This window comes from Peromyscus californicus, unplaced genomic scaffold (genome assembly GCF_007827085.1).
Source record: "Peromyscus californicus insignis strain IS unplaced genomic scaffold, ASM782708v3 Scaffold_7__1_contigs__length_154581171, whole genome shotgun sequence".
In the NCBI taxonomy this organism is placed as follows: domain Eukaryota; kingdom Metazoa; phylum Chordata; class Mammalia; order Rodentia; family Cricetidae; genus Peromyscus; species Peromyscus californicus.
In genome coordinates, this window is record NW_026294595.1 from 10933574 (window position 1) to 10948513 (window position 14940).

The 14940-nt window shown below is 55.1% G+C and overlaps 1 protein-coding gene across 1 annotated transcript in view; it reads right to left on the reverse strand.

Moving 5' to 3' along the window:
- Positions 1-12815, reverse strand: part of Ralgds (ral guanine nucleotide dissociation stimulator) — a 34532-nt gene extending 21717 nt beyond the window's left edge. The window contains exon 1 of the mRNA XM_052723857.1: positions 12443-12815. Coding sequence (XP_052579817.1) covers positions 12443-12448 — 6 coding nt within the window. The 5' untranslated portion in view covers positions 12449-12815. The remainder of the gene's footprint in view (positions 1-12442) is intronic.
- Positions 12816-14940: the final 2125 nt, after the last annotated feature.

A 14940-nucleotide genomic window follows, 5' to 3' on the forward strand; every position in this document is an offset into this window, starting at 1 on the left:
AGTATGACAGAGAGGATGTCATGAGGTCACTGGCTATGTGCTCATATACCAGAGCACGGGGAAGGGTAACCCTGAGTATTGGGCTGAGTGTCCGGAAGGAGGCTGGCGTCCAGCACAAGCCCCACTGGGAGAAGAAACGGCTTTCAGCCTCAGCACCAACCACCACAGCCATGCACAAACTAGATGAGACCTACTGTATAAAAGAAATTGCTACCTCTGGGTGAGGTTTAGGTTTTGTTTTTCCAAGACAGAGTCTCTGTGTAGCCCTGACTGTCCTGGAACTCACAGAGATCCACCTGCTTCTAACTCTTTTGAGTGCTGAAGTAAAAGCGTGGACCACCACACCCGGCTGAGGCTGCATGCTTTTAAAAGGCTTGTTTATTTTATGTGTATGATAATTTTTCATGCATGTGTGTACACTGCAGGAGTGCCTGGTGCCTGAGTGGAACAAGAGAGGGCACTGTGAGCCTTGTGGGTGCTGGTAACTGAACCCAGGTCCCCAGGAAGAACAGTAAGTGCTCTTAACTCCTGAGCCATCTCTCCAGCCCCAAGGCTTAAATTTTCTCTGAATTTTCATTGTCCTAAAGTATTTTTATGAGCAGGCTCCAGTGATAAATATGGTTTAAGAAAAAGATAGGCAGGTTTGGCTTGGGGGAGAGATCCCCTAAGGCTGCTCAGAAGCCTCAGGGGCCCTGCCTTGCCTCCAGGGAAGGCCAACTGCCCCAGCGTATCACAGGAGGGCAGTGGCTTCCATACTTCCTGTGGGCTTCTCCCAAACCCCAATGCTGCCCAAGGACCCAGCACCAGTTGAGCTTTGTTCCTGTTCCTGCTCTCTTCTGTTCTGATCTCTCTCTCACTGGTTTTTTTGAGACAGGGTTTCTCTGTGTAGCCTGCCTCCTGAGTGCTAGCATTAAAGGCATGCACCATCCACTGCCTGGCTTATCTTTTTCTAAGGGCAGCTTCTCTCTGATACTTACTTCTGAGGCACCACCCCTCCGGCCTCAGGGGGTTAATTACACTGCAGCCTCATGTGGCAGATGGACTGCCTTCTGTCTCACTAATTACTCAGGATGGACACTGGCAGAGCAGTGGAGGTCCCATTCATCTACTGAGCCCTTTTGGTTGGCGCTCACCCGTTTTACCAAGTTCCTTTCCTGTCTTGTTCTGCACTGCTGCATCTTTCCTCTTGGAAAGCCTGTTCATGGATACCACGCATGTAGATACAGATATACAGACATACACATGTATAGGCAGACACACAGAGACATAGCCACACAGACAGACATACAGATGCACAGAACCCCCTAGGGCCCATGGTCCAACAGCTCAACCCCTTTCTTTTTTTTTGGTTTTTCGAGACAGGGTTTCCCTGTGTAGCTTTGCGCCTTTCCTGGGACTCACTTGGTAGCCCAGGCTGGCCTCGAACTCACAGAGATCCACCTGGCTCTGCCTCCCGAGTGCTGGGATTAAAGGCATGAGCCACCACCGCCCGGTTCAACCCCTTTCTTACTCTGACCTTTCACCTATGTAAGTGTCCTCATGTCCTTTGTGAAGAGAAGAAAGCTGGCAGACAGCATACTCTGCCTGGTGCCCTAGACCCTGCATCCTCACCCTTAGCACCCTCAGCACCGGCTGTGACTTTCTAGATGCTTCCCAGCAAGCAAAGCCTTCCCCAGGGCCTCATAAGCTTTCGCTCATGATCAGCCCCAAGCTACAGGGTAGCTCCTTTACCAAGGGCAGGCCTAGAAGAGGGGATAAGGACAGCATGTGACGTGAGACTAGAGAACACAACACACAAGGTGAGCAACCCCTACCTAAACCTAACCGTCGCTTGGGGGAACAGGGGTCAGAAGGATACCCTGGACAGACCACCAGCCTACAACCTATGGAAATACAGCCTGTAGGACAGGTAGACGGGCTTTTGTTTTTCCCACAAATCTGAGGGTTGGGGGTACACAAAAAGAAAGGAATCTGGCTCTGGGAACAAAGCGGCTGTTAAGTCTCTAAGGCTCCCTCTTACTTGAGGGGGATGTGTTCTAAGACGGCCAGCAGGATCCTTACATAAGGACAGCAGTGAACTGTGTTTGAGACCACAATGGTTGGTGCAGTGACCCAGACAGCCAAGTGGCTGACTGACAGAGTATCTAGTGTGGCTACAGTGGGCAAAGGGGTGTTTCTCATTGGGGTTGGGGTGTGGAGATGAAAGGCTCAACTTCATTATGGTACTCAGAGCATCAAGAGATTTAATTTTATTTCTAGAATTGTCCACTTAATATTTTCAGAGCAGGGTTGATCTCAGGTAGCTGAAGGCTACTGGATATTGATGGCATTGGACATTGTTTCTTCTTTTTCTTTTTCTTGGGGGTTGGGGGGAGGGAGGCTATAAGACAGCTCTGGCTGGCCTGGAACTCAAGAGATCCGCCTGCCTCTGCCTCCTGAGTGCTGGGATTAAAGGCATTTGCCAACACACCTGGCTGGACATGGACATCATTTCTTAGCTGCCACTATGCTATGGTGGGTTACCATATGAGTTGTATGGCTGGATCCATGTACCTGGGATTTGTGGGTGAACTGATCTTGTTAAAGCTTTATGCCTTTTTCTCTACCCTGGGTCTATTTGGGAGTTTCCATAGTAACAGTTAAAAGAACAAAAGGGGCTTGGGTGGAGAATCACCCTCTAAGGCTCCTGGGGCTCCCAGCAGCCACTGAGGGAAGGCCACAAGCTTTAGACCTGGTGATAGTGACCCTGGGCTAGGTTTGAGCCATTTCCTACATGCTTCACTCTGCCCAGTCACTTACACAATCCTTAGAGTAGAACAGGATGGAGATCCTGCTTTGGCAGTGGCAGTGGGCACCTGAGAAACTGAGTCCCGATGCCCACATGTTCATGAGAAAGGCTGGGGCAGCCCCAGTGACCCTGGTGAGTCTAAACACTTGGGGTATTAAAGAACACTGCTCTCCTCTGAAAGTGTGGCTTATGTGGAACTGGTATGTCTCCCCCTTCCTCACCCTGCTCCCAGTCTTCCTGGAAATGCATCTGCCCCCACTGGGGGCACAAAAAGCCCCTCGAGAACAATGCTGATCTTCCACTGTCGGATGTTCCTCAGAGAGAAAGGCTTTGAACTGACAGAGACTAGGAGCAAGCCAAGTGTGGCTCACATGTGTATTTTGTTTGGACTGCAAAGTGTTTTTATAGTTTTGAGCCAACAGTAAAAGGTCAGGTGATTTCACATAAAAATCCACATTTCAGGCTTCTCCTGTAACTCTGGGTGACCCACCCATACCAGCTGTGATCAGAGGCTCAGCAGGAGCTGAGCAGCACCTGTGGCCTTAACAAGGCATGCACTCTGAGCTTGCCACAGGCCCCTGGACACCATCCCTGGTTTATGAGAAAGGTGTGTCCAGGCCAAACTGTTGTGGTCTCTTTTCTCCCTGCCCCCACACCATCCCTGATTCCCTGACAAATGAGCCTCTCCAAGTTCCCATCTGCACAACTGCTTAGGGTCCCCAGGGTCTGGGCTTCCCCCTCACTAGGACAAACATGAGTCCTCACCCAACGTTGGTGAGCACGTCACTAGTGCCTTTCAGCACCTAGGCTACCTCTGCACTCGCTCCCAGGGGCGCAGGTCCAGGACTGCTGAGCAGCAGACAGGCCAAAGCCAGACTGGACACCAGACAATGTCAGGGCAACCACAGACCTGAACCAACACCTCTTCACACCTGGACTGGGCCACAGCCAGTGAGGACAGCAGCCAGGCTGGGCCCTGGTAGAAATCCTTTTGTCTCTTGTCTAGGCACAGTGACACATGCCTGTAATCCCAGCACTGGGGAGGCAGAGGCTAGAAAACTATGGCTTTGGGACCAGCCTAGGCTACAGAGCGAGACCCTGCCTCAAAACAACAGAAAACTTTACCCCTGGCTGGCAGGTAAAAACCTGCCCGCCCATCTCTTGTTCTACATTAGAGTCCATGGAGGAAGGACACAGCTAGGGTGTGGCCAGGCCCAGGTCCTCTGTCATTTCCCGACTAGACTAGAGCATCATCATTCCTGGCCTGCCTGGGTTCTGGGGTGGCCCTGTGTGGGTGTGTGAGCATACACCTTGGCGGGAGGTGACGCACCTGGGCCAGAGTGGGTGCAGCTAGCACAGGGGGACAGGCCTGCCTCTATCCTGTGCCCCCTGTAACCTCCAGGGGCCTCCCCACGCATTGAGGTGGGAACTTTAGTATCTACCTCCTCCACAGGAGGTCACACTGGATGGAAGGATGTGACATCGTTCCTATACATCTCTGACCTCACGCGGAGTTACCGCTCAAGGAAAACCGGAACAAGGCCAGCCTGACGTTGAGTGGGTGTAGGGCTTGCTGCCAGACAGTGCAAACATGATCATCTGAGTGTGATCCCTGGAATCCACTCAGAGTCTGAAGGAGAGCCCAACACATCACACACACATGCGCACACACAATAATAATAAGGGCGACTGAAGAGACGGCTCAATTGTTACACTCTGGCAGAGGACCTGAGTTCAGTTCTCTGTATCCACAACCAGCTGAAACTCTGACTACAGGGTATCACGACTGTGATGTCAAATGGACATACCCACATGCAGACACACACACATCTAACTATAATTAAAAATAATAAAAAAAAATTGTGCACACATGCACACTAAACAAATGTTAAAAAAAAAAGTTCCCCAAACCTGGGGCAGTGGAAATGGCCCACATAAGGACACATGAGTTCTGAATCAGCCTCACTGGGTCTCACTGGGCCCCGCAAGTGGGTGCTCTAGACTGTGGCTCTCTGTCCCAACAATTCAATACCAATGCAAAGAGCAGTCTGTTTGGTACCATGAGGAGTGTTATTCTTGGAGCAAGAACCAAGGCCACCCTGATGACTGCCCCCAGTCACAAAATGCCCACTGCAGACCACCCCTGAGGAGTCATCAACACTAACGCTGCATGTGCCACCTGAGGTAGATGGAGGCAGAGGAGAGAGCTAGGGGGACATAAACACGCAGAAATGGAGTCGAGACTCAAAGCTGAGCCCCAAACAGAGAGCTGGAGAGAGGAACAGTCAGAGGGAAGACCGAGGGATAAGCTGTCGGGCCCTCTGTGTGAGCTGCTTGGAGCAGTCCGGGGAGCCACTGAGCACGTATGGCAGATGAAGGCTCCAACAGTCCCATGTGTCCCACAGCCTCATCGTCCCCAAGCCTGGTAATCAGGAGGCAGTGCCGTCCGTCCCACAGCAGAGAAGTGCCCATCACAGTGCAGAGAGGCCCTGCCAGCGGACACCCACTCTCTCCCCTTCCCTGGAGCGGGGTCAGCAGGTTGCCGGCCTGCCCTCCTCTTATACACTCAGCCAAGTGCCAAGTGGGAAGTGTCCTGAGGAACTGGAACCAGCTGTGAGCCCCACTCCCTGCTCTAGGTCTTGAGTCACCTCTCTGAGTCTCAGTTTTTCTCCCAGAAAACGGAGACACTAAACAAACAGTGGCACGGACAGACCAGCCGGCGTTCAGAGTCCCAGGGACACAGACGGTGATACACCAAAGCCCATGTAATCCAAGAAGCATCATCCCATACAAGCTGCTGGACAGGTCCCAGACATGCCGTCTGCTGTGGCCGGGGACAGGTGGCCAGCCAGAGCTCACACAGGTACCATGGGCACAGCACCCCAACCTCTGTGCTGACACTGGGTAAGGAGACAGAGCCTCCCTGTGCTTCTTACCAAACTCCTTCAACCAGTTCTGACAAGGAGGGTAAGGAGCCCTGAGGTGCCATCTCCCCACAGCCCGGCCCAGGCCTTGGCTTGTGACCTGACAGTCTTTCCCAAACACTCACCTCAGTAGTGGGTGCCAGCAGGGGTGCCGGCCAAGGTGTCGGAGTGGCAGTGCGGAGAGTGGTGTGGCGGGCAACAGCCCACCGCCTGGCAGTCACCACTGAGACACAGGCAAAGAACACTGAGCCCTTCCTTCCCCTGAGCACAGTAGGCCTGGCATGGACCCGGTCTGCTTCCCGGGCCATGGTAGGGTGGGAACCCAGTGGGGGAGTGGGCTCTTTGGCAGGCTTTCGGATAGTGTGCCTGCTGCCTGCCTGCCCCAATGGAGCTGAGCACCAGGAGTGCCAGGGCCTGCTGTCACCTGCATGGCTGTCATACCTGCCGCTGTGACGGGCAGGGCCAGGAATTCCCGCTTGTACCAGGCCACAGGGCAAGCAAGGATGAGTGGCCAAGGCTCTGTTCTGATCTGGCCCAGTAGCTCTCTAGCCTGAACCTACACCCCTTAGGTGGACCCAGACCTCTCCTCCAACTCCCCTCCCCCAAGACCTCATTCCTACTGATCTCCCTTGGGGGCCTGGAAGTCTCCACACTGGGATCAAATCAGCCCTGTCAGGAGGAGCAGAGTCACCAAGTAAGCACAGTCAGGTCTATGGGAGGCAGCATGGAAGCCATGCTTACTCACTCAGAACTGAAGCCCACAGACAAGTGTGGTACAGGTGTGTATGTGCCTGTGAGCCCTGCAGGAGGCAGCACTAAGCAGAAGCAGGAACCAAGGCTTCACACACACACACACACACACACACACACACACACACACACACACACACACCAAGCAGGGGCAGGAACCAAGGCTTCACACACACACACACACACACACACACACACACACACACACACACCTTTCCTAACTACCAAACTCATAGCTCCTCTGTCCCTGATATGGACTTTTTTTTTTTTTTTGGTTGGGGGATGGTGTCATGTAGCCCAGGCTGGCCTCTAACTTACTATGAGACCAAGGACGACCTTGAACTCCTAATGCTGGGATTACAGGTGCTGCCACCACACTAGACACAGTACTTCATTTTAAACCAGGACTGCCAGCTGCTCATGTCATCCAGTAGGGCAGTAAAACCAGGCACTGCCACTGCCAGCATTTCAGAAAGAGACCCCCGGAGAACGAGGTGGGGCATCCCGTCAGGAAATGGGCAGCAGCGAAGTTGGTGTGTTAGGCTTTGGCAGTGCTCACCACCCTCTCCCTGGTTTTACTGCAAACACTGGGAGCCACTAAACAAGCTCCACACACCCATCTGACACACACAGGAACTGGGGCCCAGGGAAGAGACTTGCCCAAGGTCTCGCTGGCTCCCATTTGCCAAGCCCACAGGCTGCTTCCATCTGCATCCACAGACCTGACCCAAGGCCTACCAATACCAGGATGAAGGCCAAGTGGAGGCCAGGCTGCATCCTCACCCTCCTGGGACCCTGGCTGGGCACCCAGCACTTTCAGAGACAGGAAGCGAGGAGGGTGGTGGCCAGTGAACCTACAGCTTCCCCAGAGGCACGTCTATCCCCAGCATCCAGGATGAGCCCCACCAACACCATAGCTCTGCCCTTTGAGCAATTCACATCCTCTTCCAGTGGCCCTGATGTGCAGGGTGACTGACTGGCCAGAAGGCTCAAGGACTTGGGGAGGGGTTGTCAAGCCTTGGTTCCTGTCCCTGCAGGACTTGCAGGCACACACCTATTTCTGGGCTTCAGTTTCCTCCTCTGTGATGGAAGAAGGCAAGACATATACAGAGACTTTCAAACTTGAATCCAACCTCTTGCTGCCCCCTCTCATCCCACCCCAGCCTCACGCAAGATCTTCACCCTAAACTCACCCAGAGGGCTCTTTCATGAAGAAAGGATTTCAGGGACCTTGGGGAGAGCGAGGGGGCAGGCCAGACTGAGCAGGCATGTAAGGACCAAAGCCAAAGGGTGCAGGGGCTCCGCAGCTGACATGCCCATGCCCCCTTTCCCCATTCACATGTCTCCACTAAAATCCTTCTACTAGTTGGTTTCTGTCCCACCCAGCAGAGGCTCCCAAGTCCGCATCTGCCTGGACATGCTCTGCGTGGGGCCTCAGCCACCTCCTCCCCATGTCCTCAGCAGACCATCACTCAGAGCAGGCTTCTTAGACCACTGTGACACACCACCAATCCCAGCTGCCTCCACGCTGTGTGCCAGGCACACTTCCTGCTCCTTGTCACTGTCCCCTGGGAAGCCAGGGGTCAGCTCTGGCTTCTGGCAAATTCTGACACTCAGCCCTGACCTTTGAGAAACAGCAGTGCCCATAGGTTGTAAATCAGCCAGCTCAGGACTCTGGGACCCTGAGCCCATGACTTAGCATCTTTGGGCCTCATTTTCTCATACGTAAAATGGGCCCATATCACAGGTACTGCAAACCTACTGTGTGTTAGGCTCTCGGCAGCTCCTCACTCTCCCAGGATACCCGTGCCATCTGCTTTGCCACACACACCGGCGGCCCTGGTAAATGCCACAAGAACTTGGTAGGGACTGGCTTGGAGCATTAAGCTCTCAGTGTAAGATGCACTAATTCTCCTGGGGATGCTGTGGCACTGGACACGAGAGAGCAGATGGGAGCGGACAATGCCTGGACAACCCCAGTACCATAGCTGGGCTCCACTCTGCAGAGGGAGCTCCAGACGAGAGTCTGGGGTCTGTCTAGCACTCAGTATGGCCTTGTAACTGGGCCTCCAGCAATAACTCTGAACTTTTCACTTGAAGAATGGGTGTCTCCAGGAAAACCTGTTCCCTGGGAGAGAGCAGCTGAGGGGGAAAGCGGACTGACCCCCCAGGCTCTGGTCCTCTTCTTCTGGAGTTCCCAGCATGGCTCTTGCTCCATGCCCCTCCCCTCCCCTCTTGGTTGTCCTCCATGTTGGCCTCTCTCTCTGCTGTACTGCCCACCTAGCCACTGGCCTTGGCTGGTACAGGTTCACCAGTAAGACAGGAGTTTCCTATGATGTGAACCTGTTCAGGGTTCACAGAGGCCTGTGGAAGAAGTGGGAAGGGGACAGGAGAGCAAGGGTACGGTGCTGGTGCCTTTGACGGACAAGCATTTATACGGACTTCCTGACTACAAGGCCTGTGCAAGATACAATGCCTGCCTCTGATGCACACTTCATATTGCCCAACCCCTCCGTCCCTCCCAGCATCCCAGGCCTAGTACCCCATCTCCCAACCCTGCGGGAGCCTCTAGCTTGAGCTGCAGGGCTTGATCCTGGGGCTATTCCTATTCTCCCAGGGCAGGGCTGCCTGGGGCAGCAGCTCTGAGCTAGCTGAGAGGGCTGGAGGGTCTGAGTCACAGCCAGGTCAAAGAACAGGACCAGAAGGACCAGCTGCCACTCCTGAAGCTGGGGTTCCAGGAGGAGGGACCAGAGGGAGGGAGGAGCCAGCAGGCCCCCTGCCCCTCCTCCCATCCACATGCTCCCAGCCCCGCCCTTCCACAGGCTGGCCTGGGAGAGCAGGCCCTTTGTTCCAGGCCCTCAGGAACCACGTGACACTTCGCTGTCACTGTCACTGCCTGGAACGAGGATGGCCACAGGAGCTCCCAGAGCCACATGAGTGAGCTCTGGGGGCTGTGAGGACAGGCAGTGCCCCCTTAGCCCCTGCCACAGGGACAGCGCACCACCCCTGCCTGCACGTGCAGGCAGCTCATGCCCACTCTCCAGGGACAACTGTGTCATCTGCTTTGTTCTGCACACCAGTGGCCCTGGACGAGGTACACGACCACTCACATAAGCCTGTGGTGTCGCTTGGCCCAAGCGCTAGCGTTTTCTTGGGATGCTACCGTGTGCGGGGGTGGGGGGTGGGGGGGTGGGAGGTGGGGGTGTCTTCCTACCCTTCACAGTTGGGGGCAGGCCCTGAAGGGTGACAGCCCATTGTTTATAAACAGATAGTGGCTGTCGCTAGGAGCTATGACTCAGCTAAGTGGTGACTCCTCCAAAAGCTGTTTACTCGGTACAACATCCTGTCCAGGAGGCTGACTGGGGCCCTGGCTCTGCTCCTCTTCTTTCCTGCTGCCCACGGACCTGACACTCAGGGTCCTGTGGGGGAGGGTGGGGTCAGCTCCACCACCCCCCACAACCACCTTCATCACACACAACAGGAACTGGGCCCATCAACAAGTCACTCAACACATGTTCCTATGGTTCACGCTGCACTGGTTTTGCTGAGACCAGGGTGAGTGTAGGCCTTGGGTTGTACCTATACCCCTCAGCTCTGACCCAAAGGCCCTGAGACAGTGGCACTACCAACATCCGCACCCTGCAGCCCAAACACAACGTTTACCCAAAGAGGTTTTGGAGATGGGGGTAGAGCTGAAGGCCCGGTCCCCTGTCAGGCCCTGCCTTTGGCACTTCTCAGTGAACACAAAACATTTCCTACCCAGCCTGGGCCCAACTTGAACCACAGTCATTATCTCCACTGGAAAGCTGGGAACAGGGAAGCCCTAAGAGGGCAAACAACCTGCCCGAGGTCACACAGCATATCAGTACCAAGTCCCAGGGGATGCTCAGACCCACTCAGTTCCCAGGACTGCCCACTTTCCTCTACTCTGAATCAAGTTAAAGATCACAAAATAGTTCTGCCTGGTGGCCACGACAGGTGTAAGGCTGCAGGTCCGTGTCACTGGGAGAGTGGACTGTCATGTGGATGAGGCCTGGGTTGGGATTCTAACTTCCATTAGCCCTCACCACCACCCCTAACCTGATTGGTGCCTAGCCTGGAGTCACAACTGTTAGGTCCAAAGGAGAAATATTTTCCACTCCCGCAGCAGTTCAGTTCGGTGATTTCAGGGTGCCCTCACTTACAAAAACCACCCAGTGCAGACACCACTGGATCACCACAATGTGTCAGGCAGAAAGGCTCCCTCACAGTCACACAGCAGAGAGAGTCATCCAACGCTGCGGCCGGCTGTAGCTGGTGCTCCCAGCCGCTCCCTCCCACAGTCCCTGCCTTTCTTAAAACGCCAAGGTTGCTTTTGTTCTCGAAGAGCCATCTGTGGGCAGGGTGAGCATCTCAGGGGCTCCCATGTTGTTTGAAGGGCCACGGAGCCTCCAAGTGACTTACAGGAAGTTTCATAGAGCCATGGGGTGTTGCCTTCTGCTCTGACTGGGAAGGTCTGGGTAACAGCAAGCACAGGCCACACCTGCCCACACCAGCATAGGAAACCTGGGAAAAGCCTAGGGAGACTGGCTCACCGCAGGGCTCCCCTGCTCTGGCTGCCTGCCCACTGGCTGGCCCTTCTACCAGACCACTGAGTCATGTGGTTTGCCAAGAAGGGGAGGGCCTGAGAATCTGTGCCCTGCCCTGGCCACTCCCACTGGCTTTGGGCCCAGCAAGATTCAGTACTGCCAAGAGCTTGAAGCTCCTCCCCATGGCAGACAGAGCTAGCTAGCTCTGCCTCCTGCCCCCAAGATGTCCTGCAAGTAGCCTCTGTCCAATTGGAAAGATCCGAGTGGCAGCTTCGAGCTGGGATCAGGACAAAATTCCAAACCACCTGATGATAGACAGCTGTTAGGTCTCTTTTCCTTGTTGGTCTTGGCCCACAAAAAGAGCTAATCTCTGCCTCAAACACGGTGCATGCTCAAAAGGAATACTCAATGGAAACACTTAGGACAGGGGGCCTCACATGGGCCACTTGTTCAGAAAAATGGTGCCCCAAAGCTGCCCAGGGTTGGTCCTCCCTGGGAAGAACCAGGCATTTTTGCTAATTCAGAGCTATGACACCTACATTGCAAAAACGTGACCTGAACGTGGCTTTGGTGACAAATGCCACAGTTTCTAAACCTCTTCAGTTTCTCTCCCTAACTGGGAAGGCAGCAGGATCCGTGGTGAGGTCTGGCCATCTGAGATCACAGGGGCCCTGGGCCACACAGCAGCTTACCCACATCAGCCTCATGACGTCTCCTGGCACCTGCTGGGTGCCTATTCAAGAGTTGGTGATAAGCCAACAACGGAACAGACATAAACCCTGCTGAGGAGCTGGGGGACATGGCTTGGTTGGTAGAGTGCTGCCTGGCAAGCAGATGGCCCCGGATTCGATCCCCAGCAAAGCATAAACTGGATAGGGTAGTGTACACCTATCATCCTAGCACTTGGGAGTTGGAGGACAGGAGAATCAGGAATTCAAGGGCATCTCTGGCTACATATGGAGTCGGAGGCCAGCCTGGGCTATACGAGACCCTGTTCTAAAACAAAAACAAATTCACAATTCTCCCCCAAATCCACCTCTGCCCCTGCAGCCCTAGGGCATTATGAACAAAATACAGGTTTAAAAGAGAGAATGTTATAGGGAAACAGACAGACAAACAGCAGCAGAACGGGGTGGGGACAGAGGAAGTCACTGCAATTCTGAACCAGCCAGGGAGCCCTACGCTTCATGGGCATGGCAGCTACCAGTGTCCTATCTCTCATCTATACCCACAGCTAGAGTGTGCGTGAAGGTGGAGACTTCCCATAAGTGTCAGCAGCAGGTAAAGGGATGCACACCTGCAGCCTCCCCTCCTCCCAGAACTGGAAGGGATGGGAGCTGGGGCTCTGTTCCCCGGCACGGCACCCGGCAGGGCTCCTGGCATCTCCCGGCACGGCACTGATGCATGAGTACCTGCATGAACAGGTGATCTGATGGCTCCTGGGCTTTCAAATTCCTGGCTATTCAGAACTCCTCAGGATCAGGAAGGCTTCATGGAGGAGGGAGGGCACGCTGTCTGCCCACCTACTCCCATGGAGGTGTTATCTTGCCCAGAGAGTGAGGCACAACGCTGAGGCTGCCGTGGGCCAGCAGAGGAAGGGAGAGGAGGCGGCAGCCAGGCTTTCTGGGAAGCAGGCACACTTTTCCTTAGAACAAGAGCAGGGCGCTTCCCAGAAATCAGCCTGCCCTGGGATGTCAAGTCAGCTCTGGTTCAGTGCCGGGTCTTCCTCCTTCCTGGCTGGCCAGAAACAGTTTTGGGGAGTGGGTCTCTGGCCACTGGCTAAGAAGAGGTTGTTCTGGTGCAGCTTGGCCTGAGCAGAGAAGCCCGCACCAAGGGATAGTTAGAGAGCCTGAAGAGGCGACAGATGAGGGAGCCCACAGCCAGGCCCTTGTGCCCCGCAGGCCATGGTTATACAGGGCTCAGGAACCACAGGAGTCAGGACAAACGGGCCCTTGTGGTGCAGGGGACTGTTTGCTGTGCCAGGGACACTGCGTGCCCAGAGCTGCCACCAGCCTGAAGCCCAGGGCTGGGAAGCACTTTCAGAAGGACCTCCCGAGTTGCCCTGGCCTCAAGAGGGCTCAAGACTCCCACTGGCTGCCGGGAGATGGCAGGGCTAGTGCCCACTGCCCTCTTTCCCACAGAACTTTGCCAGCAAGGCAGTTCCCCGAGCCTGGGGGCGGGTGACACTGCCTTGTCCTACCCTCCGGCTACCTGCTGGCTCTCGGCCAACACTTAGACTCTGTTCCTGCATTGGTGCTTTTCCCAAAGACAAGACTCTCAGATGTTCTGCTTCCATTTGTTCATAGCTGGGAACCTAACAAGGGAACAGCAAAGGGCCAGGCACCCCCTCCCGCTGGGGCCTGCCAGGGGCTGCCTGGGTCTTCACGCCCCCATCTGGTAAAAGAATGACTATGCAAGCACAGCACTGTGGGGCATTTTCTAGCCTCTGAAATGCCGGGTATCTAGGAATGATTATCAACATATGAACAGATCAGAAAATGGACACCGGACACTGGGGCAACGGAGGGCAAAGGCTCACATCCACACCCCACAGCTAGGATGTGATCAAGTATTCTCCCTCCCTTCAGCACTGGCCCCCCACGTATACACCTGTCCCTTTACATACGTACTGGCTCAGCCACCTGTAGTTCTGTCATGTCTGGGGACACACACACCAGCTGAGAACAATGACAAGGGCCTGTATTTACTCAAATGTGGGCCTGGGTATCTGAAGGCAGGGAGATGTTCCTCAGCCACTCCCGTGCACACAGAGCACACACTGATCCACACCCCCCACAAGGCAGCCAAAGACACAGCTGCTCCTTCTTGAAGGCCCAGGGGCCTGGGAGGTACAGCATCTTCCCCACAGGAGAGAGTGGGACCCGGTGGCTCACTCCCTCAGCCCCTACATCTGGCTTCTGTGCCCAGCACCTGTTCCTGGCAGGGCTGCTGGGAGCTACAGTAGTGGCAGCAAGCACTCTGTGAAAGGATTTCCTGGCCCTGGCTGCTGGGAAGGACACAACAATCCCAAAGATTTTGAGACTGAGTCTTAGCCCCTTCCCACTGGACTACCCGCCCACACGCTCCCTCCAGCCTCCAGCTGCCAGCTCTCTGGCCCTCAGGGCTTCAAGCCAGGTGAGACCGTTGCCTCGCTCTTAAAGTCTAACCTGGAGCATGGATGCTCAGAGGCCTGAAACGGGCCTGGGGAAGGCGGTGGATGATGACAAGGCCACTTCAAATGGCTCAGACAATAGACTCAACTTCTCAGGGTCCATCTGGGAAAATTTGTGGAGTCAATCAGGGCCTGCAGGTGTCCCTGCCTGTTGCCTGCTCCAAGGGCAGTCACTTCTGGAGAACCCTGTAGCCATCTGTCTTCAGTGCTGAGACAGACACACCCTGCACCTTTGGAAGGCCTGCTTGTGTGGTGACTGGTAGAGCGCCCCCCCCCCCCCCCCCCCCCCGCCATGCCACGTTTCTAAGCAGACCTGAGCAGGACCCCACGCCTCCATGACCTCCCCGGCACACTTAGAGACGTGGTATGTCTGTGAGGGCCACCTCTCCCCACTTCTCCCCATCTCCTTTGGTAATAAGAGACTGCAGATGGCACTCAAGAGAAATGGCTCTGCCCTCTGCAGGAGAGCAGACTCTAGGTTCCATCCCAGGTAGAGGGGAAGAGCAGGGAGGGGACCCATTCCTCCCGCCTAGCCCTGGGAGAGTGAGAAGCCTCTGTAAGGGGCAGGGCTACACGGCCAAGCAGGCAGAGCTGTGCAGAGGGTAGGGTGCCCAGGCAGAGGCGGTTTGGGGCTGCATGCTCTGGGTTCCATTCCCTCCATGCTGGCACAGCATGAACACGGACAGTCTTGGTCAGTGCTTACCCTGTTCTTGCTTCTCCCTTGGTCAACCCCCCACC